At 56.9% G+C, this 20,164-nt stretch overlaps 1 protein-coding gene and 1 long non-coding RNA gene across 3 annotated transcripts; one reads left to right on the forward strand and one right to left on the reverse strand.

Annotated features, from left to right (window-relative positions):
* Positions 1-1,271: 1,271 nt before the first annotated feature.
* On the reverse strand, positions 1,272-6,830 carry LOC125627446 (tubulin alpha-1A chain-like). The gene is made up of 4 exons (XM_048831564.2): positions 6,686-6,830; positions 3,612-3,834; positions 3,340-3,488; positions 1,272-2,472 (listed from the first exon to the last, which is right to left on the reverse strand). The coding sequence occupies exons 1-4, from the start codon at positions 6,803-6,805 to the stop codon at positions 1,492-1,494; spliced, it is 1,473 nt and encodes a 490-aa protein (XP_048687521.1). The 5' UTR covers positions 6,806-6,830; the 3' UTR covers positions 1,272-1,491.
* A 2,949-nt stretch (positions 6,831-9,779) lies between these two features.
* Positions 9,780-18,778, forward strand: LOC125627485 (uncharacterized). 2 transcript variants are annotated; one of them, XR_007354036.2, is made up of 4 exons: positions 9,780-10,534; positions 11,303-11,533; positions 11,971-12,119; positions 16,790-18,778. It is a non-coding gene; the product is annotated as an uncharacterized LOC125627485 (long non-coding RNA). The 2 variants fall into 2 exon arrangements; XR_007354035.2 differs by lacking the exon at positions 11,971-12,119 and having other exon boundaries at positions 9,787-10,534.
* Positions 18,779-20,164: the final 1,386 nt, after the last annotated feature.

Genomic DNA, 20,164 nt, shown 5'->3' on the forward strand with positions numbered 1-20,164 from the left:
CTAGCCACCAACCCTTTTCAAAGATCCCCTGTGTTTTCTTTATTCATGAAGACAAATCCTCCATCTCCTTTACATCAGGGTTCAGTTAGCATGAATGAGAAAGGGAAGGGTCTCTTAATTGTGAGAGCCAATAGCAACACAATTACAAGCAGATTGTAGGTGCCTATTTTCAATGACTGCAAGCACCTGCATTTGTTAAGTGACACTGTCATGGTCAAAATTGTATATTTTAAAAAGTCTCCTGTGGATGGTACAAGCCACAACTTAGAGGACTAAAGCAAAACATTGGAAAGAAAGATTTAATTTGCTCTTTCCAATCACCTCTATTTGGCTAATGGGAACCATTTCAATTTGCTTCTACCCCATTACATTCCCATGTTCTCATGCCCTAGCACAAAGCTGCTGTGTTTTGATTACAGATGCTGCAGAGGAGTATTTATTAGTCAAGGAAAATAGTTTCAGTGGGTATTTTAAAAATAAATTAATGAAGCATTTCCATTAGGTTTAGATTTCAGGGCAAAGTTGACCAGACTGTGCTTTCAATGGGTGTTCTGGGTTAAGAGGTCACTGTTGCCTGCGTAACACGATGTAGCTTTAGCAACAGTCAGATTCGTTACAAGCTTCTGGTTGAGGGGTGAAGAAAAGCCCTCAGACATCCTGAAAGAAGAGGCACTGATCTGGTTTTAGTTATTTCAGATGCTGGATCAGTGACAGGATGGGTTGAACCCCTCTCTCTTCCCCAAATGGACCCAGCTGAAATGTCATTTCACTGCTCTGGAGTGAAAACAGGAGGCCAGTTTCCAGACCTAGTTGATTTATTTTTTTAAAACTTCTCTGCTTACAGAACATGTGGGGGGAGGGCATGGCCTGGGCTTCCCTGCAGCTAGGCGGCCACAAGAGCTCCTTGGGGTCACTGGCAGCTGGCACAAGTTGGTGCCGACTCAGGGCTGCACTAATTTATAGAGTTCAAGCTCAAGGAAGCGCAGTCATGGCTTAAAACCATCGCGGCTGGATCTCCCCTAAAAGCGTGGGCGTCAGTCATTGTACAAAACAATACGCTGTTTCAAAATTCACATTGGTTTTGTTTTTAAAAGTGTTATTTTTGACAACTGAAGTCTGCAGTTTTAGATTTTGCAGAGGGCAGTTTTGCGGTCTTCTAAAAGACCCTCAAAGTGTGTCTATTGTGTGCAACTACACAGTGGTGTGGAGGTTTAAATGAGAATGGATTTCAGGAGTGTGTTGAGTACATACAAAAGACACAGATCCTCTAAGACAGGGAATGCTTTTTTATTCACAAACCCACAAGAGAAGTGGACGGTTTGGGTCTGTACCAAAAACTTCCATGATTAAGCACAGATCAGTTACCAGACAGCAAACACACACATTTGGGCAGACACTGCTACATACAAATTAACTGATCGGACCAAACATTTTGAATGTTTAGAATAGTTTAAGCTCCCTGTAAGAGCAGCACCGTTGTGACGTTTTACTTTAATATTCCTCCCCTTCCTCTTCACCCTCCCCTTCAACAGAATCCACACCAACCTCTTCGTAATCCTTCTCTAGGGCAGCCATGTCCTCCCGAGCCTCCGAGAATTCGCCTTCCTCCATCCCCTCCCCTACGTACCAGTGAACAAAGGCACGCTTGGCGTACATCAGGTCAAACTTGTGGTCCAGACGAGCCCAGGCCTCAGCTATGGCTGTGGTGTTGCTGAGCATGCATACGGCCCGCTGCACCTTGGCCAGGTCACCGCCAGGAACCACAGTGGGAGGCTGGTAGTTGATACCAACCTTGAAGCCAGTTGGGCACCAGTCCACAAACTGGATAGTGCGCTTGGTTTTGATGGTGGCAATAGCAGCATTGACATCTTTGGGCACCACGTCCCCACGGTACAAGAGGCAGCAGGCCATGTATTTCCCGTGGCGGGGGTCACATTTCACCATCTGGTTGGCTGGCTCAAAGCAAGCGTTTGTGATCTCTGCTACAGAAAGCTGTTCATGGTAAGCTTTCTCAGCAGAGATGACTGGGGCATAGGTGGCCAGAGGGAAGTGGATACGGGGGTAGGGCACCAAGTTGGTCTGGAACTCTGTCAGATCTACATTCAGGGCACCATCGAATCGGAGGGAGGCGGTGATGGAGGACACGATCTGACCTATCAACCGGTTCAGGTTGGTGTAGGTGGGGCGCTCAATGTCCAGGTTCCTGCGGCAGATGTCATAGATGGCCTCGTTGTCTACCATGAAGGCGCAGTCAGAGTGCTCCAGGGTGGTGTGGGTGGTCAGGATGGAGTTGTAGGGCTCCACCACTGCGGTGGAGACCTGAGGAGCGGGGTAGATGGAGAATTCCAGCTTGGACTTCTTGCCATAGTCGACGGAGAGACGCTCCATCAGCAGGGAGGTGAACCCAGAACCAGTGCCACCTCCAAAGCTGTGGAAGACCAGGAAGCCCTGGAGACCGGTGCACTGGTCAGCCTAGAAGAAGGTGGAAACACAAAGGACGTTATTTTTAAGAACATAAGAACAGCCATCCTGGGTCAGACCAAAGGTCCATCTAGCCCAGTATCCTGTCTTCCGACAGTGGCCAATGCCAGATGCTTCAGAGGGAATGAACAGAACAGGGCAATTATTGAGCCATCCATCTGTCATCCAGCCCCAGCATCTGGCAGTCAGAGGCTTTGGGACACCCCAAGCATCAGCTTGCATCCTGGACCATCTTGGCTACTTGCCACTGATGGACCTATCCTTCATGAACTAGATTTCTTTTTTGAAACCAGTTATACTTTTGGCCTTCACAACATCCTCTGGCAAGGAGTTCCACAGGTTGACTGTGCATTGTGTGAAGAAATACTTCTTTTTCTATGTTTTAAACCTGCTGTCTGGTAATTTCATCAGTTGATTGGATAATTGAACCGACCAGTTATACCAGGCAGGAAGTTCACTTACGTTCTTCCCATCCTAGAAATGTTTCCCCTTAGGACCAAATTCTGTTCTATTAAATCTGGGTCCACTCCATCAGACTTGGTGGAGTTCCATCAGTGTAAATCCAGTGTAATGGAGATAAAAATAAGCCCTTTAATAAACTTATCTGTTACAAAGTTACTTGTCCATATTCACTGCCTGGTAATCTTAGCTCAATACCACTGAGTGACTACTCTATTTCAAAGGACTTTTTAATTCACCTTAGGACCACCTGGAAATATGATGACACTAAATACATCAACAATACGATTAGTTGGGATGGGAGGCAGGGGGAGAAACCATCAGCTATGAACTTATGTCTTTCAAACAGCTTCCCATTCACGACCTCCCCAGATCACCCTCAAGAGAGATGGGATCTACCAGCTTGCGGATCCTGTCGAGAACCAGGTCGATGATTTCTTTCCCAATGGTGTAGTGCCCACGGGCATAGTTGTTGGCAGCATCTTCCTTGCCGGTGATGAGCTGCTCAGGGTGGAAGAGCTGGCGGTAGGTTCCAGTGCGCACTTCATCTGGGGAGAGGAAAGGCAGAGAGTTTGTCTCCCCGCTGTCCATGCACAGCGGCTGTCTGCTCTAGGCACATGAGTTTACAAGGGAGCCCAGAAAGCAGTCAGATGATGGCTTCGCACACTCACCTATGACTGTTGGCTCCAAGTCCACAAAGACGGCTCTGGGGACGTGCTTGCCAGCGCCCGTCTCACTGAAGAAGGTGTTGAAGGAGTCGTCTCCTCCGCCGATGGTCTTGTCACTGGGCATCTGGCCATCAGGCTGGATCCCATGTTCCAGGCAGTAGAGCTCCCAGCAGGCATTGCCGATCTGGACACCAGCCTGGCCGACGTGGATAGAGATGCACTCACGCTGCGGAGAAGAGGGTGGGAGGCGGGAAGAGAAGATGTAAACACATTGGCTTGGGCTGCAATTGCATGCTATTAAGTGGCTTTTGATTAATTGAGGCATCTCTAGAAGCTCCCTTTGAAGCTCCCATTTTTGCCTTGTTGGATCCTTGATGCATAAAACAGTAGCAGCAAAATCAGGCACCATTCAGCCTTGGAGCTGGGCGTGCTCTGAACGGGCTCGGTGTTTGGCTGTAACCAAAAAGCAGCATGTCACACAGATGCTAGCCCTTTGTGTAACCCCACATGTTCAACGCACCATGTGCTTTCCAAATTGTGGGGACAGGAAGAGCAGATCATTGGCAGGAAAGGAAGCAAAAAGAAGAAAATACTCGTGAACCATGGAGAGGCAGGTGGTAACGGGAAACAACTGAGCAGTACCACAATTCTTGAGAAGTGTCTGCTTGCCACGGCCAGGATTTCCTTATGTGGGGCCCGCTCCCATGGAAGTAACTGGCGAAACACCGACGGATGTGGGGACAGGATTGGGGCAATAGGTATTACTGTGAATAAGGGCCCCATCCCACAAAACGAGGAGGGCCAGACTACCAGCCCCCAGCAGCACCCCATTGTTCTCATGGAGAAGCCAGCCCCCATTGTGAGTGCTGAGTCCTTTCAAGAGTCTGGTCCCCAGTGTCCCCCTCTGGGGTGTCTGCAGTGGGTGCTCAGTACCTGGTAAGATCAGCCTCCAAACCACTATGATTGCTTTTCTGTCCTGCAGAAGTACCAGCCTCTGCCCACATGCACAGACGGCTAACCCCCAAGAGAGCCCAGCCTAGGGAATAATTAATGGAGCTTCCACACCCAGCCAGGGAAAACCAGGCTCAGTGGACAGAGCTGTGAGAGAATTCTGACCATCCCTCTGCCCTGTGCCTGCTGCTGGAGGCTGTGCAGACAGCAATGGCCAACACAGACTGGGCTATTTCCAGCATGATCTCATTAGATTGTTTTGCCAATTTCCCTCTGCTGACCTCAGCGGAGAACATGCCCACATGGGAATGAAGTCAATCAGTGAAGCGGGCGGGACAAGCTCAGTTCACATGCCAAGAGAGTGAGCATCTGGGTGCGGGCGAGAGGCTGGGTGCAATTCCCCTTTACTTACATTCTGCCTTTACTGCGCTTTAAATAGAATATTGAAAACCTGGCCCTGGCATTTGCAAAGCTGCCCCTCCCTTCACGAGGCATTGGGGATGCTGCCCAGGGAGCTCAAAGACTCCACTAATATAACCAACGTAAAGCGGCAAACAAAGAATAGGCACGCGCACGCCAATATAATGGCTCGGAAGCACATTTATCTTCCAAGCCCCATCCGGTAACGGCAGCCTTGTCCTGCTCGCCTGGGAATCATCATTCTGGTCCCATCCGCCTGAGCCCCGCCCCCCTTTGTCTCCTCCTTCAGGCCCCCTTGTGCTAGCTATTCATGGCCGCAAACCACCGAGGGGGAGTGGAGGACAGGCGGGGGCTTTGCCAGGCTGCCCTGCCCCATGCCGCAGGGACCCGCCGCTTTTCTCACCCCCCTGAGGAATCAGCCCCCGGCACTGCTGTTCTCCGGGGCGCAAGGGCGTGGTCCAGCCCATGCTCCCCAGGACTGGCCAGCCGCTGCCGGCAGTTTCTGGCTCTCCTAGGAGGGATTCTGGAGTTGGGACCTCGCGCTTTGCCACGTCCCCCTCCCGCAGCACCGCTCGTCTCTGCGCCCCCCGGGGGTTGCGGAGAGGGCTGAGCAGAGACCAGAGCCGCTGGCTCCAGACAGGGACCTCTGAAACGCGGCTCATCAGCGAGCTCCACGCAGAACCCCCGGGAGCGCCCCTGGGGTACAGCCGCGCCCCGCCCCCGACAGCCGGCAGCGCCCCGCCCCCGACAGCCGCGCCCCGTCCCGCAGAGCCGCGCCCCGTCCCGTCCCGCCGGGGTTGCCGATTTTGGTGAGAACGATCCCTGGAGGTTTCATCCCGGGACACAAACTGCAAGGAAAGATTCAGCTCCAATTCCCGGAACCTCCAGGACAATCCTGGACGGTTGGCTCCCCACGTCCCGCTTACAGGCGGTAGCCTCCCGGCGGGGTACAAGCCCCGCGCCCCCCCCACCCCTTAGAGCCCCCGGCGGGGTACAAGCCCCGCGCCCCCCCCCACCCCTTAGAGCCCCCGGCGGGGTACAAGCCCCGCGCCCCTGCAGGGAGCAGCCGCGTCTCCCACCCAGCCCCCCCTTAGAGCCCCCGGCGGGGTACAAGCCCCGCGCCCCCCCCACCCCTTAGAGCCCCCGGCGGGGTACAAGCCCCGCGCCCCTGCAGGGAGCAGCCGCGTCTCCCACCCAGCCCCCCCTTAGAGCCCCCGGCGGGGTACAAGCCCCGCGCCCCCCCCCACCCCTTAGAGCCCCCGGCGGGGTACAAGCCCCGCGCCCCCCCCCCACCCCTTAGAGCCCCCGGCGGGGTACAAGCCCCGCGCCCCCCCCCCACCCCTTAGAGCCCCCGGCGGGGTACAAGCCCCGCGCCCCCCCCCACCCCTTAGAGCCCCCGGCGGGGTACAAGCCCCGCGCCCCCCCCCACCCCTTAGAGCCCCCGGCGGGGTACAAGCCCCGCGCCCCCCTTTATCTCCCTGCTCTGCCCCGCCCCTCCCTGGAGGGAGCAGCGGCCGGGCCAGCCTCCACCCCGAACCCAGCGCTGCCCCGCGGCAGATGCCCCGGGGGGACGGGCTGCAGCGGCAGCCGTGAGGGGGGGACCCCTCGGTTCTGCGGGCGGGGGGGGTGCAAAGGCGAGCCCCGGCCGCAGCAAAGCGCGCCCGGCGGAGCGGGGCTGGAGCCCCCCAGCTGCCCCCCCCCCTTACCATGCTGGTGCCGGGCGGGGGCGCTGGCCGCTTTCTTACCGCGCGACTCTTAGGGGGTCGCTGTAAGAGAACTCGGGGGGCGCGCGGCGGCACGGCGGCTATATACCCTCCCGTCGCCATGGCGACGGGCCCGGGCTTCCCGTGGTTGGTCGGTCCGCCCGGCTCCGCCGGGGGATTGGTGCAGAGCGCGCGGGGGGGGGGAATGAGGTAATGGCCCCGCCCCCTCTGTCCGCCGCGGCCCCCCCAGCCTGCAGACAAAGAGCGGGGCGGGGCAGCGGGGGGGGGCCGCGGCTTTGCAGCCAGCAGCAGGGATCTGCAGCCAGATGAAATCCGGAGCATGCGTGACCCCCCCCAGCCTCTCACCGCATGGTGCGCGGAAAAGCAGGGGGCGACCCCCCCCCCGGGGCGGGCTGAGAGCGCCTGCATTTGAGGTCCCCAGCTGAGCCCAGAGCGGGGGGGGGGGGAGCTGCCAAAGCAAGTACGTGGCTCACCCCCAAGACTGGGGGCAGGACAACCAAGGGACGAGGGGGCTCGTGTCTGGTGCCCCCCATCCCTGGGCAGTCGAGGGGCAGTCGGGCAGACTGGAGGAGAACAGTGGCGCTCTCGGGGCGGGGGGCGTATCCCCTGCAAGCGATTTCCTCCCGACCCCTGCTCTCTGCCCCCCGAAACGCACGGCAGAGTCCAGCCGGGGAGGGGCAAGAGCCAAGCAGCATCCGAGCGCCTCTCTCCAGGGCCGGAGTAGCCGGAAGCCTGATTCATCGATGTGTCTAGTGGGGCGGGGGTGGACACTCGCTTTGAGCAAGACGGGTCCCCGTGAGCGGGCTCCGAGCCCGGGGAGCCGGGAAGGACCTGGCTAGGTGCTGGAACGGGGGGGCTGCACCCCCTGCGTGCCGTGGTTTCCCTCATATGCAGGGTTTGCAGTTTGGTTCCATGGTTCTCAGCGCCCCCAGCGTAGGGATGGCTCCAGCCCCCCGCCTGGCACCCTGACCCGGCCCACACAGCTGTGCTGCTGGGGAGCAGTTGGCATTCTGGACATGGGAGAATTATACGGGGGGGGGTGGAGCTGGGGGGGCCGGTATGCAGGGCTGCAAGCACCAGATCACCCTTGGAGCCCTGCATCCCCATCTTCAGAAATGCGCCCACCCCATGGAACCAGCTGCTCCCTCTCCGCAGGGCTGTGGTGAGCAGCGTCTGTCCTTAGCATAGCTTGGGTGTGGTGGGTTTTGTAGTGGGTTCAACCTGCAGCAACCCCGAGCAGGGATACAGAGCCAAGACCTCGCCTTCCAGATTTCGGTGGCACGCAAGAGTGGGATGCAAGTGTAGGTGCTGGAACTAGGGGTGCTGGGGGTGCTGCTGCACCCCCTGGCTCATATACAGGGTTTACAGTTTGCTTCAATGGCTCTCAGCCCCCCCCCCATTATACAAATTGTTCCAGCCCCCCGGGATTGTAAGGCAGCGGGGGTGTTTTGTGGGGTGGGTAGTACAGGGGGGTGTCTTGCAGCTGTGATGTCTCCCTTTTCCGCAGGGTGAGATCAGAGTCTCTTTCCCGGGTCTGCAGGCGCCTTTACACACCCATTTCTGCAGGGCTGGCAAGGGAGGCGAGGGGGTAGAGAGAGGACAGGCAGCAGCTGCTGCAGGTGGAGCCGTGAGACTGGCTGCTTTGTTGCAGGCTGGAGAGCAACATTTTCCATCCCTCCCTGCAAGAAATCCAAATTTTCTGCACATTTCCCACATTCTGTAGCTGCTCTGGATTCCTGCTCCCCATCTTTCTCACTAGTTTGACACATTTCTGCCCCCCTCCCATTTCCCTCCTCATCCATATTTTATTTTTTTTAAATAACTCATCAGTCCCAGACCCCTGGCTATTTTGGGGCAATAACATCCCAGTGAATATTGGTCCCAACCCCAAGGAGAACTGGCCCCCACGAATGGTCAAGATCTGCACCATGGCAGCACACATAGACTGTACCTGGATAATAAAGGACAAAGACCTCCTAGACCCAATCCGCCTTCCTGCCGAGCAGGCTGGTTCCCTACATTCCCCAGGGGGCTGATGAGATACAAGAAGAATCCAGGTTTCAGGGTAGCAGCTGTGTTAGTCTGTATTCGCAAAAAGAAAAGGAGGACTTGTGGCCCCTTAGAGACTAACCAATTTATTGGAGCATGAGCTTTCGTGAGCTACAGCTCACTTCATCGGATGCATTCAGTGGAAAATACAGTGAGGAGAAGAATCCAGGATTGCAGAGGCACAGCTGAACAAAGGAACTTCTGGGCTCATTGAGGACCAGAGGGCCAACTCCTCAGCGGGTGCAAATTAACTTCAATGGAGCTGCACTGATTTACACCAGTTGAGGATGCAGCCCAGGGAAAGGGTCCGTATCCGGTTTCAGAATTTGGCCATGGTCAGAGCTGGGCTTTTTCATCAAGTTCATCTCCACCCACAGAAACCTATAAATCTCCAACCGTGTTGTAGTGAAACAAATGGAAACAACACCCTGCCCTTGGCTCCAGCCCGTGCTCTGCGTGGAGAGCTGTCAGGACTCCTAGCTAAACCCCAGGACACAGCAAAATGCTACATTTGCCTTTACACTGACAGTAGTTTATGGTAGAACATGCTGCTTCCTGGAGATGTGTCTCATCCAAGCAGCATGAGAAGAGGAAAGTCCAGGAAATTCAATTCCCTGTGGGGACTTGTCAAGTTCTCAGGGTCTTTTTGCTCCGGTTTGTAAATGGGCTTTGCGGCGCATTAGTGACTGGAAGATCCACGGCTGAAACATAATCCGCCATTCGAACACTCACCACAAGCAGTTCCATGCTTACGGGATGGAGCACAGGAAATGTCTTTTGCCTTTTCTTTTCCTCCCTGGCTTCCTTCTATTTTACTCTAATCTATGGCCTTAGGTACACCTGGGGGCAGATCCTCGGCATGTGTCAATTTACACCTGTCAGGAATCTGCCCTGGTTCCAGCTATTGTTGTAGTGGCACCAGTGAAAATAGCAAGCCCCCGTCTACACTAGGGGTTTGCACGGGGGCAGTTACACCAATGACGGTAACCTACCTTTATGATCCAGAGAGGTGGGGCGGGGCAGGTGGGGGGAACAGGGTGGCTGTATTGAGGGTGGGAGTTCTATGCCATTGATTAAGGCATAGAACTGAGGATCAAGAGGCCTGGGCTCTGTTCCCTGTGCGAGGCACAGTGGTGTCACCTGGGGCAAGTTAACGAGCCCATCTGAACCTCCATTTCTCCAGCTGCACAATGGTGGGTAATATAAAGACCCACTTCCCAGAGGGCTGTGAGGGTTAATTCTTTAATGTCTGCAATGCACTTTAAGACCTGGGGTGGAAGGTGCTCTGTAAGGGCAAAGCATTATGATCCCAGATCATCCCCTATTTGGGAAAAATCTAGGTAGGAAACAATCAAGTGCATTTCAACATGCAGTTCCCTCCATCTCCCAGCAACCCCCCAGCTCTCCACGCTTCTATACAGCTGCCTGGTTCCTCTCTCCTGTCCTGGCTCCTTGGCAGCCTGGTTGTGGCAGGAGCTGGGCTGCCAGACAGTCCGCTGCAAGCTCAGCACAGAGGCAGAACTTGCCTAAATTAACGCTGGCCATGAAATGTCCAAGGAAGCCGACTGGGCCGTCGCGACAGTGGCTACTCCTCCCCTCTTTCCAGTGTTCCGTCCTTGGAGCTTGTGTTTCAGTCCCTGCATCATTTTCTTCTGGTCGGAGGAAACAGTAAGAAACCGCAGGCCGCGCTCCTCCCTGAGGTCACCCGCCGAAGCCAGCTGAGGAATCCGGCCCCACGCTTTCAGCCTGGGTTTCAGGAGCAACTTGCCCTACTCCTGCTGGGTGAGGAGGCCAGGTGCTCGGCCCCTGTGTGCCCTCAGTGCTGCTCTCTCCTGCCCCCTCCCCAAACCATCTGCTCTCACATGAGCTCGAGCAGCACCACGCTGCTTATCCCTGCTTAGGATCAGGCCAGGGCAGAGCACAGCGGCTGGAAATAGAAGCCAAGGGTGGGTCAGGTGTGGGCTAACCAGGGTTTTGAGGCTGGAGCAGACAGCCGGCTCTTAGCGCCTTTCATGGAAAGCTGGAATGCCCTGCTGTCCACCCGCCATGCCCAGCTTCCCTTTCAGAACAGGCCACGCTCTGCCCGGGTTCGTATCTCTGTAGTGCTGCACTGTGACTTTTCCAGCAGTGCTGTGTGTCCCGGGGTGTGTGTGTGTGTCTCTTTGGGGGCACGGGGCACCACCCACATAGGGCTGGATGGCACTGTATCTCAGCACACTCAGAACCCTCCCCACAAGATCCGGCCCCGCGCCAGCCTCACGCAAGGCAGCTGGCACGGCTTCATCCCCATGGCAGTTTAGGGGGTGCTGTGCTACGGCCCACAGTGCCATCTTTCAGGTGAGAGTTAGAGCAGGGGTCTGGGCATCAGGACTCCCAGGTTCCTTTCCGTGCACTAGGAGGAAGGAAGGACTAGTGGTTACAGCAAAGAGCTGGGACTCCTGGGCTCTGTCCTCAGCCCCGCACGGTGACTTTCTGTGAATCGCCTCATTACTTTGTGCCTCGGTTTCCCCATCTGTAATGTGGCATTTATACCACTCATTCCTTTAACAGGGGAGCTGTGAGACTGGATTCATTGAAGTCTGTGAAGCATCTTCAGATCCTGGGTGGAAGGTGCTGGGGAAGGGCAGCGGGCTGTGATTACAGGAAGAGGTAAAGGCTCTATGGGTGCAGCAGAGAAATCAATGAAGTGTCCCCAGGAGCGGGTCCAGTGTGCTGTGGAATAAAATCGATGGCTCCATCCCAAGGAGACAGGAGCCCCAGAGATGCTTGCTGTCTAATTAGGTATGTAAGACAGAGCCCTGCTCATCTGCTGCTAGGCAACGGGTTGTTCAGTTGCTAGGAGACGGAACAGGAATCCCTGGTGGCATCTGGTCTCCCTTTATCACCTAGCAAGTCATATGACTGGGCCCCAGGAAAGCTGTCCTGGGAGGGGGAGAGAGAGGAGAGGGGATAGGGAGGGAGGAGAATAGAAAAGAGAGACAGTGAGACAGCTGGGGAAACAGGGAGGGCCCCCCCCCCAACGCTATTGTCCCCCCTGGCTGGCTGACATTCAGATGTTAATAAGAAAGGCCAGATCCAGGGGGTTTCTTTTCTTGGCGGGGGGGGGAGGGGGTGTCACATTATTTCTCAAGACACTTTCCTGGGCCTGGTCCCTTTCTCAGCCCCACCCCCATCAGAGAGAGCTGAGGCTGCATTTCTCCTGCATGCTGGTGTCTCAGGAGCTAAAGCCGAGAGGCCTGGAGGAGGAGGAAGGAGATGAATCCAGGCTGCTGCAGTGGAGAGCCGAGTGCGGGGTCCATGGCACCCACATTCCGACCAAGCAAGCTCCGTGGGACTGATGTCATTCGAACGCCAGCCAGAGCCAGGAGTGGGTCTTCCAGGGGTAGCACAGCTCCGGTCTGAGATGGTAGCGCTGTTTCTGTCCGGGAACGCTGGTGTCACGGGGTCCCCAGGCGATGCTCGGGAACTGCTCCCCAGGAAGCCAGGCAGGACTCTGGGGAAGTCTCCTCTCGGGGAGCAGCCTGTCTGCAGGACACACAGCTCACCCGGCTCCACCTTCCTGAGTCTGACCTCGGAGCCTTCAGCATCCTCTGCCCCTCCGTGCGCTTCCCACAGCCAGTCCGCCCAGGCGGGGTCCTGGGGCAGCCAGAGGGTCCTGCACCCCAACTTCACAGTCAGACGGGACTCTCAGCCAGCCAGTAAAACAGAGGTTTATTAGATGACAGGAACATGGTCTAACACAGAGCTTGTGGGTGCAGAGAACAGGACCCCTCAGCCGGGTCCATTTTGGGGGGCAGTGAGCCAGACAACCACGTCTGCCCTTCACTCCTCATCCCCGGCCAGCCCCAAACTGAAACTCCCTCCAGCCCCTCCTCCTCTGGGCTTTGTTCCTTTCCCGGGCCAGGAGGTCACCTGATTCCTTTGTTCTCCAACCCTTTAGCTCTCACCTTGCAGGGGGGAAGGGCCTAGGCCATCAGTTGCCAGGAAACAGGGTATCGGCCCTTCTTTGTGTCCAGACCCCTGCACACACCTGCCCTCCAGGCTCTGCAAGGACCATACACCCTTATCCCACCCCCTAGATACTTAAGAACTGCCTAGGGGAAACTGAGGCACACACACTATTCAGAGGAAACATTAAGAACAGTCCCACTTCGTCACAGCTGGGACGTTAGAGACCCATCTGAGGCATAGACAGACAGACAGATGCCCATCATGACACCCAGACAAAGCCACACTCAGAAATAAAGGCCCAGTTATACTCACAGCTCTCCAGCCCATCTGCACAGCCACTTTTACACACACACACCAGCACACACACACTGGCTCACATGCACGCACGCACGCACAACCCCAGTCCTCGTGGCAGGTCAGCAGTGACTCGAGCAATGGCCTGTGTGCAGTGAGTTTGGTGGATCTCAGTCCAGCTCCCGTTGGTCAGCTGTCCACATCTCAGCTAGCAGTGACCAGCCCCTTTGCTGGCAGTCTCAGCAGAGAGGCCAGGGCTGAATGAGCCATGGGGACTGAACCCCCTTTCCCTGCTGGGGGAGGGAGCCTCCCAAGGTAGGCTGAACAAGACAAGGGCAGTCTGGCTTGTACCTTTGCTGGGGATAAAGGAAGAATGGGAGTTTCTAATCTCATTGACTGGAGCAGCCAGGGACGAGCTGTTCTGTTGGCCTTGGCCTGGAGCGATACCCACGACCAGGAGGCAGCTCTGACTCTCCCATCTGGCACTGGATCCGGGGCCCCCCCGGGTTCCAGGCCCTCGGAGCGCCTCTCCAAAGCGTTGTTAGAGTCCCGGAGAAGTGTCTTCTCTTGTGTCCCGTGGGGAGCACTTGCCGTTCTCCTGAGCCCGTGCCTCGCTGCTTTCCTCGCCTTTGGCCTTGCAGAACAGAAGCACCCGATGCTCTGGCACTGGGGCCTCCGGCTTCTCCCGACCATGCCAGATCTGTAGAGCAGAGACGACTGGCTCCGTGGCCCTCTCTCTTTCCCCAACCTCCTTCCTCTGGGCTCTCCGAGCTGGAGAGGGCGGACGGGGCCCCTGGCCTCTGAAAGAGACTGAGCTGTACAGGCAGCCTCCTGGGCCCCAGAGAGAAGCATGGGGGGGACCACTGGGAACCTTCGACTTGTATCCTGAGGAGGAGGAACATGGAAGAACCCATGTGTCCCCTGGATGGTTCCCCCAGCACCGCCGTGCCCCCTGGACGTTCCCCCGGCCCCGCCGTGCCCCCTGGACGTTCCCCCGGCCCCGCCGTGCCCCCTGGACGTTCCCCCGGCCCCGCCGTGCCCCCTGGACGTTCCCCCGGCCCCGCCGTGCCCCCTGGACGTTTCCCCGGCCCCGCCGTGTCCCCTGGATGGTTCCCCCGACCCCGCCGTGTCCCCTGGACAGTCCCCTGGGCCCAACATCTCCACGAGACAGAACAAGCTTCCTTTCCGGCTGCATTTTGTGTATTGTTGGTAGCAACCAGCAGCTCCCTAGCGACTGTTGCCTGGCCTCCCCGGCTGTGTTTGCAGGCGCAGGGTCAGCGCCAGAGGGGCAAAGATAAAACCCGTCTGAGGAAAGCGTCCAGGGCCGTTCGGAGCCTGTTACCCCCACAACCGCCCTGCAGCGAACACACAAACAGTGCAGGGGAGTTACACAGCAAGGACAGGCTGCTGTCGGTGTAGGGGAGCCCCAAACCCCAGCAGTTCCTCCTCAGTGCCACTCGCAGACCCGGTGCAATGCACCAGTTAGCGCTGGTCCCACCGGCGCTGGGGAAGTGGGGTCTGGCTGGCTCAGGGCTGGACTGGGGTACAGAGCCTTTCACCCTCGGTTGCTGGCTTCAATCTGGCCCCAGGCTAGCGGGATCCCTGGCTGCAGGGTGGCCCGGGGTTACATGAGGCAGGGCGTGCGTGTCTCTGTCGGCTCCCAGCAGGTACCAGCCTCACCAAACGACCCCCAGAACTGAGCTCCTGGTACTGCGGGACAGAGATGGGGCAAGTGGCTGGGAAAGCCTGCTCTGTGCGGCTGGGGCTGGCCAGGAGCCCTACGGCCGGCTTTGGGGGATAGAGAGCGGTGGTGGCTGCATTGGTTACGTGGCAGTGGGGGATCTTCCCCTCTCCCGCCTTTTCATGGGGGAAGACAGATCGAGCGGCACTCAGGATTCGGATTAAGATCAGGATTCGGATTAAGTGCCCTAATCACTCAGGATTCGGATTAAGTGCCCGTGTTCCCTGAGTCCTTGCACCCCAGAACTTTTCCATGGGGTACGCGCAGCTCTCCCTTGAACGTAGCACCGCGCCCCTCCAGTCTGACCCGGCTTCCCCTCCGCCATGGGCTAAATGGCAGCCAGTCGTGTGGCAACCCAGTGTGCCAGGTCGTAATGCCGCCCAGTTTGGGTGCCCTCCCACAGGGGCCCCGGGCAAACTGCCCCTTTTGCCCCCCTCTCGGGGCGGCCCTGCCCTGGCACTGCTGAGCGCGGTGTGCAAAGTTCGGACAGCTGTGGGTGCCGCTGCCCCTCCCCAGGGCCGTGCTGATGGGGTGAGACAGGGAGCAGAGATCCCCAGTCTTGGTGGCTCCAACCGGCCAACCGCCACCTTCCCCTTCTCCTGGATTATTCCCTGGGGGGAATCTGCTGAGCCAGGAGCCAGAGCAGTGTGCACAGAGAGGGGCCCAGGCCAGCAAATTTGGATCAGGGTCTAAGGTTCTTGTTTGTTCCATTAGAGAGCGGGACCCAGCTTTCCGCTTCCCAGGTGTCTGGAGCTTGGGCTGAGGTTTGGGCTCCTCAGAAAAATCCTTTGTGTCTTTTAGTCTCTTAAACCACCTACCAATGCAGATGTCCAGACCCAGGAGAGCTCCTAGCTCTGGTGGGAAGATCCCGGCCACCTGCATGCACTAAACTGTCAGCTCCCTTCTCCCCAAGGGGGGTTCTCTGATAAGCTCTGCGCAGTGCAGCGAGGACACCCATCTGCATGCATGCTGCATCCCCCCGGGGCGGCTCCTTTGCATCCAGCACCAACCCTGGCTGGGTGGCTCGCGGGAGAGCAAACCTGCAGCTCAAACCCCCTCAGCGGCATCCAGCTCTTCCCCCCACCCTTGTCTCACTTGTCGCTTTCTGGGGAGGGCTGGCGGTTGACACCCTCCCGCTTCCTTGTCTCTCAGCAAAGAGACCCAAAGCCCTTGCCCATGGGCCTAGTCCTTAGCCCCATCTTGCACCCCCACTGCATGACGCTGGTGTGTGCCCGGCACTGTCCCAGCCGCCTGCTTTCTTGGTCTGCAAACGCAGCGATTTTCTTTGTTTGGCTGACTGAAAACATTTAAAATAAATAAAAAACAAAACAAATAACAGGGTAGGAGGGAACCTCCCCCCCTCCCAGCTTCCTCCTGTTTCATGGGGCTCCTCCCACTGCTATTCCTTGAGCTCCCTCTGCAAACACCCCCCAAATCCCAGGCCCACCCAGCAAGTACCAAGAGCTTGGTGTGGCAAGGGTGTAACTGTGGGTCCAGCACTCAGGTGCCCCTTGGAAACGCAGGGGGACTCCCTCCCAGAACAAGGGAGGATCCCCCGGCCCTGGTGGAGAAGGATGCGGGACAGAATGTCTCCAGAACTGGTCAGTTTGGGGAGGCAGTGACAGGAACGGTGGATGGAGGCAGGTTCCTGCTAAATGGGCAGGGAAGTAAAATGGAGAGGTGGGAACCAGGAGGTGCCCAGGCTCAGCCACAATAGATAGGGAGGTGTCCTGATTCCTTGTGGGGGTGGAGGTATCATCTCTCCATCCGGACCCTGCAGAGAGCACAGACAAGCTTGTTCTCCCATGGGTACGAGCAGGGCCAATCGCCCCTGGCCCAGGGGAGGCGGGCGCCCCTGGCTGCAGGTCCAGGAGCATGGACCAGGCTGGCTCAGCCTTCAAGGGACGAACGAATCCCACCACCACCCGCATATTAAAGCCCAATGCAGAGATTGTCCGGGCTCCCTTCTGTGCAGCGGCCCTGGCGGAGGGCAGGGCCTTCCACAAACTCCAGCTCGGCAATTCCTCTCTCTCTTGTTTTCCCACATCCAGATGTGCAGCTTCAAGAGCATCAGATTTTCCAGCTGCCGGATCCAGGACCCCACGGCTGGGCCAATGTTCCTGTCTCTCAAACACGTTCCAGCCAGATGTAAGCAGCCTCTGTGATGAACCCCAGGACAGACACCCCCGCGGCGTCCCAGCCAGAAAGCAAACGTCGGAGAGATGTAGGTGGGGGATGGGGAGCAGCGCATCTGTGTGGGCCTCAGGGGGCAGAGCAGCTGCTCGGGATGCCAGCAGAGACTCACAAAACACACCGTGTTTAAACCCGTGTGGAACTCGTTTGTGGCCCAGCTGGTGTCCCTATGTGTTTGGATTCCCCTCCTACCCTCTCCCGCTTGTGTGGACAGGAAAAAAGCAATTAAACGTGCCCTAACCATGTACCGGAACCATCAGAACCCCGATCCCCCTCCCCAGCATGTTTATAATGTGGTCTGTGCCTGTCCACCTAGCCGGGGAAAATTCAAGTTAGAACATAGCTGAACCCCACCTGGGTTTAAACCTGGTGATTTCTTGCAGTGTAGATGGGACCTGAGGACCCGGCTATCTTGGCACTCGTATGGCCTTCGTCACAGTATTACCTGCATGCCTCACTGGTGGATTTTTATCCTGAGTCCGGGAAGGATCGTCCCCCCTGGGGAGCTGAGGCACTTGACAGAACTCAGCAAGGAATGGCACCCCCTTGACTCCCAGGCCAGGCCAATGCCCATCCTACTAGGCCACCTCCTTCCTACCCACACAGAGATGGCAAAGACCTGTTAGACCACCCAAGCTAGGGCAGGCTGCAGTCCCCTGATACGGAGGGGCCTTGGCCAGAGCGTGAGGCACAGAGTCAGGAACTCTGATTTAGTTGGGGTTGGTCCTGCTTTGAGCAGGGGGTTGGACTAGATGACCTCCTGAGGTCTCTTCCAACCCTGATATTCTATGATTCTATGAACTCCTGGGTCCCACTCCCAGCCCTGGCTTGCTGGGTAACATCATGCCTCTGTTTTGCCTTCTGTGAAATGGGAGTAAACCTCCTGCCTGCCCTGCGGTGGGGAGGGTGAAGTGCTTCGGGATCCTTGGCTAGCAGGGCAATAGAAGGACTGTCACTCTGCACGAAGGCTTAGCCAGATCATCCCCACCCTGCTCATATGCAGCCTGAAGACACGGCAGGAAAAGCCACAGCTTAGTGAGGGGAAAGGAGCAGCATGGGTCAGGGCTAACGGGGGGCAGGAGAAGAATGGGGAACAGGACTCCTGTAAATTGCACTTAGCCGGGTTAGTTCTGCTGGCAGCTGCCCCGGCCCTCTGAGCTAATGAAATGGTGCAGAATGGAACAATTCTCCCACAGTGAATCAATGCAGAAGGAGATGAAGGAGGGGAACTATGGGGAGGAAATGCATGTCTACAATAAGAAAGGCTTCGGGGAAGGAAGCTGCTTTGTGCCCCAGCAGCTTGGGGCGGGGCTGCAGCAGCTGGGCCAGCAGCCCATTGGTGGATCTCAGCAGAATGAGTCAAGCCCTTTGTATCCTTTAAACATGCCTGTCACAGCAAAGGCAGATGGGACCCTTTGCACCTTTGCTCTGCTTAGCAGGGGTGTTGAACCTGTGTGTGCGTGTACCGGCTGTGTGTACATGGAGGTGGATGCGTTGCAATCAGAGAGGCGCGTGTGTGAGGCTGTGGTTTCTGTGCATGCAGCGGATCGTGCTATTGCCCAGGGCTCAGATTCAGCTTTTGCCAGCCCTTCCTGCTCCAAATCCCACTGAAGTCAATAGAAAGCCCCCGATGGGGCTGGATCAGGCCTGAGCTGGTCACTTGGCCGGCAGGCCTCAGCCAAGGGGGGCACATGTTTCTTCACACAATTTGAGAAGCAAAAGCGATTCCTTTGTTGCTGAGTCTAAACCAAAAGGCTCGTCACCACTGGATGCAGGGTAAAAAAACACATCGCATTTGGAAACCCCCGGAAAAGTATTCCTATGAATAATAAATAACGGTAATGAGATCTGACTATTTCCCAATTACTAAACAGATATCAACCAATGCATCTGACAAGCCGTTAACTTGCAGTGTGTTTTAATCATTCTTATGCTTATCTTTAAAATCAGTATATGTTATTCTGGTCTAGTATGGCAGTTCCTGCGTTCCTGTTCCTCCTGAAAAACCGTCCAGTGCTTATCTAGCTAGCTATCCCCAGAGAGACCTATCTGTGGGTCACCGAGTGCATGGTTTTGGCCAGCATAGGTGTTAAATGTATCTTGCTCCATGGCAGACTGTGAAACCACGCAACAGCCATATCAGCAACAACCACACTGGGAAAGGCTCCTGTACTTGACAACTATTGTTCGCCAAGGCGGCTGTTCACACGGTTGGGGCTCCGGGAAAGGCAGGGTCTCCACCGGCCTCTCTTTAACCCAAAGGAGCTTTCGGGGTGGAGCTAAATGCCTTGAAAACTATAGTTCACAATAGCAACGCAAAACCAGAGCTGTCTTCTTTTGGGAGCAAGGCTGTGCAGTGGGTAGAGCAGAAGACTGGCCACCTGCATTCTAGGCTCTAGTCCCAACTCTGCCAGTGACTCACTTGGGCAAATCACTTCCTCTCACTGTGCCTCAGTTTCCCCGTGGGGTTTGAAAGGGAGTTGTGGCACTTTTGTGGCACCACTCTTTGGAAAATGCCTTGCGCTTTCAGGAGAGGAGCAGGAGAGTCGGGCAAAGGAGATTTGTGCGTCTCCCCTCCCTTTCCGGGGCACGGCCCGCTCTCCCCGTGTGCTGGATGAGAGAGCATTGCAGAGGAAAAGCGTGGGTAGATCTGGTCTGGGGGCAGAGCCCAGTGTCAGGGGAGACACAGGGTTTGTGTGCCAGCCTCAAAAGGCCTTTTAGATCCTGGCTGCACCCTCATTTCTACTCAGTGAAAACGCAGCTCAGCCTTGCACCGCGTACGGCCCAGAGCCACATGCCCGGCTTGGACCTTGCAGGGTTGGTCGGGTTAAAACTCAGCTCTGGGCCTGGCCGCAGGAACTAACCATGTTTGAGCCACGTCCCTAAACCAGCTCACAAGGCTGCCAAGTCTCAGGAAGGGCGGGCGAGCGGGCTGGGCGCTGGCATGGGCTCAGGTCTCTGTCCCCCAGGCCCTGCTCTGAGACCAGGGCTAACCCCTCCCTGCCTGGCTGGAGTGCTGGGAGGCTGACGCAGAGCATGGGGAGAGGTCAGTACAGCAGCGAGCTGGGCTGGGGAGCCACGGGTCTAGGCAGACACGGACGGTTACCGCATGGGCTGCTGGGACCCCAATAAACCCATGGCCCGGCCCTAGCCACGCTGCGAGGTTCGAGCTGGGTTGGACCTGGGTCCCTCGATGCAGCAGCAATCGGGAGGGGCCGTTGGAAAGGTCTCAG

Source organism: Caretta caretta, chromosome 20 (assembly GCF_965140235.1).
Source record: "Caretta caretta isolate rCarCar2 chromosome 20, rCarCar1.hap1, whole genome shotgun sequence".
NCBI lineage: Eukaryota > Metazoa > Chordata > Testudines > Cheloniidae > Caretta > Caretta caretta.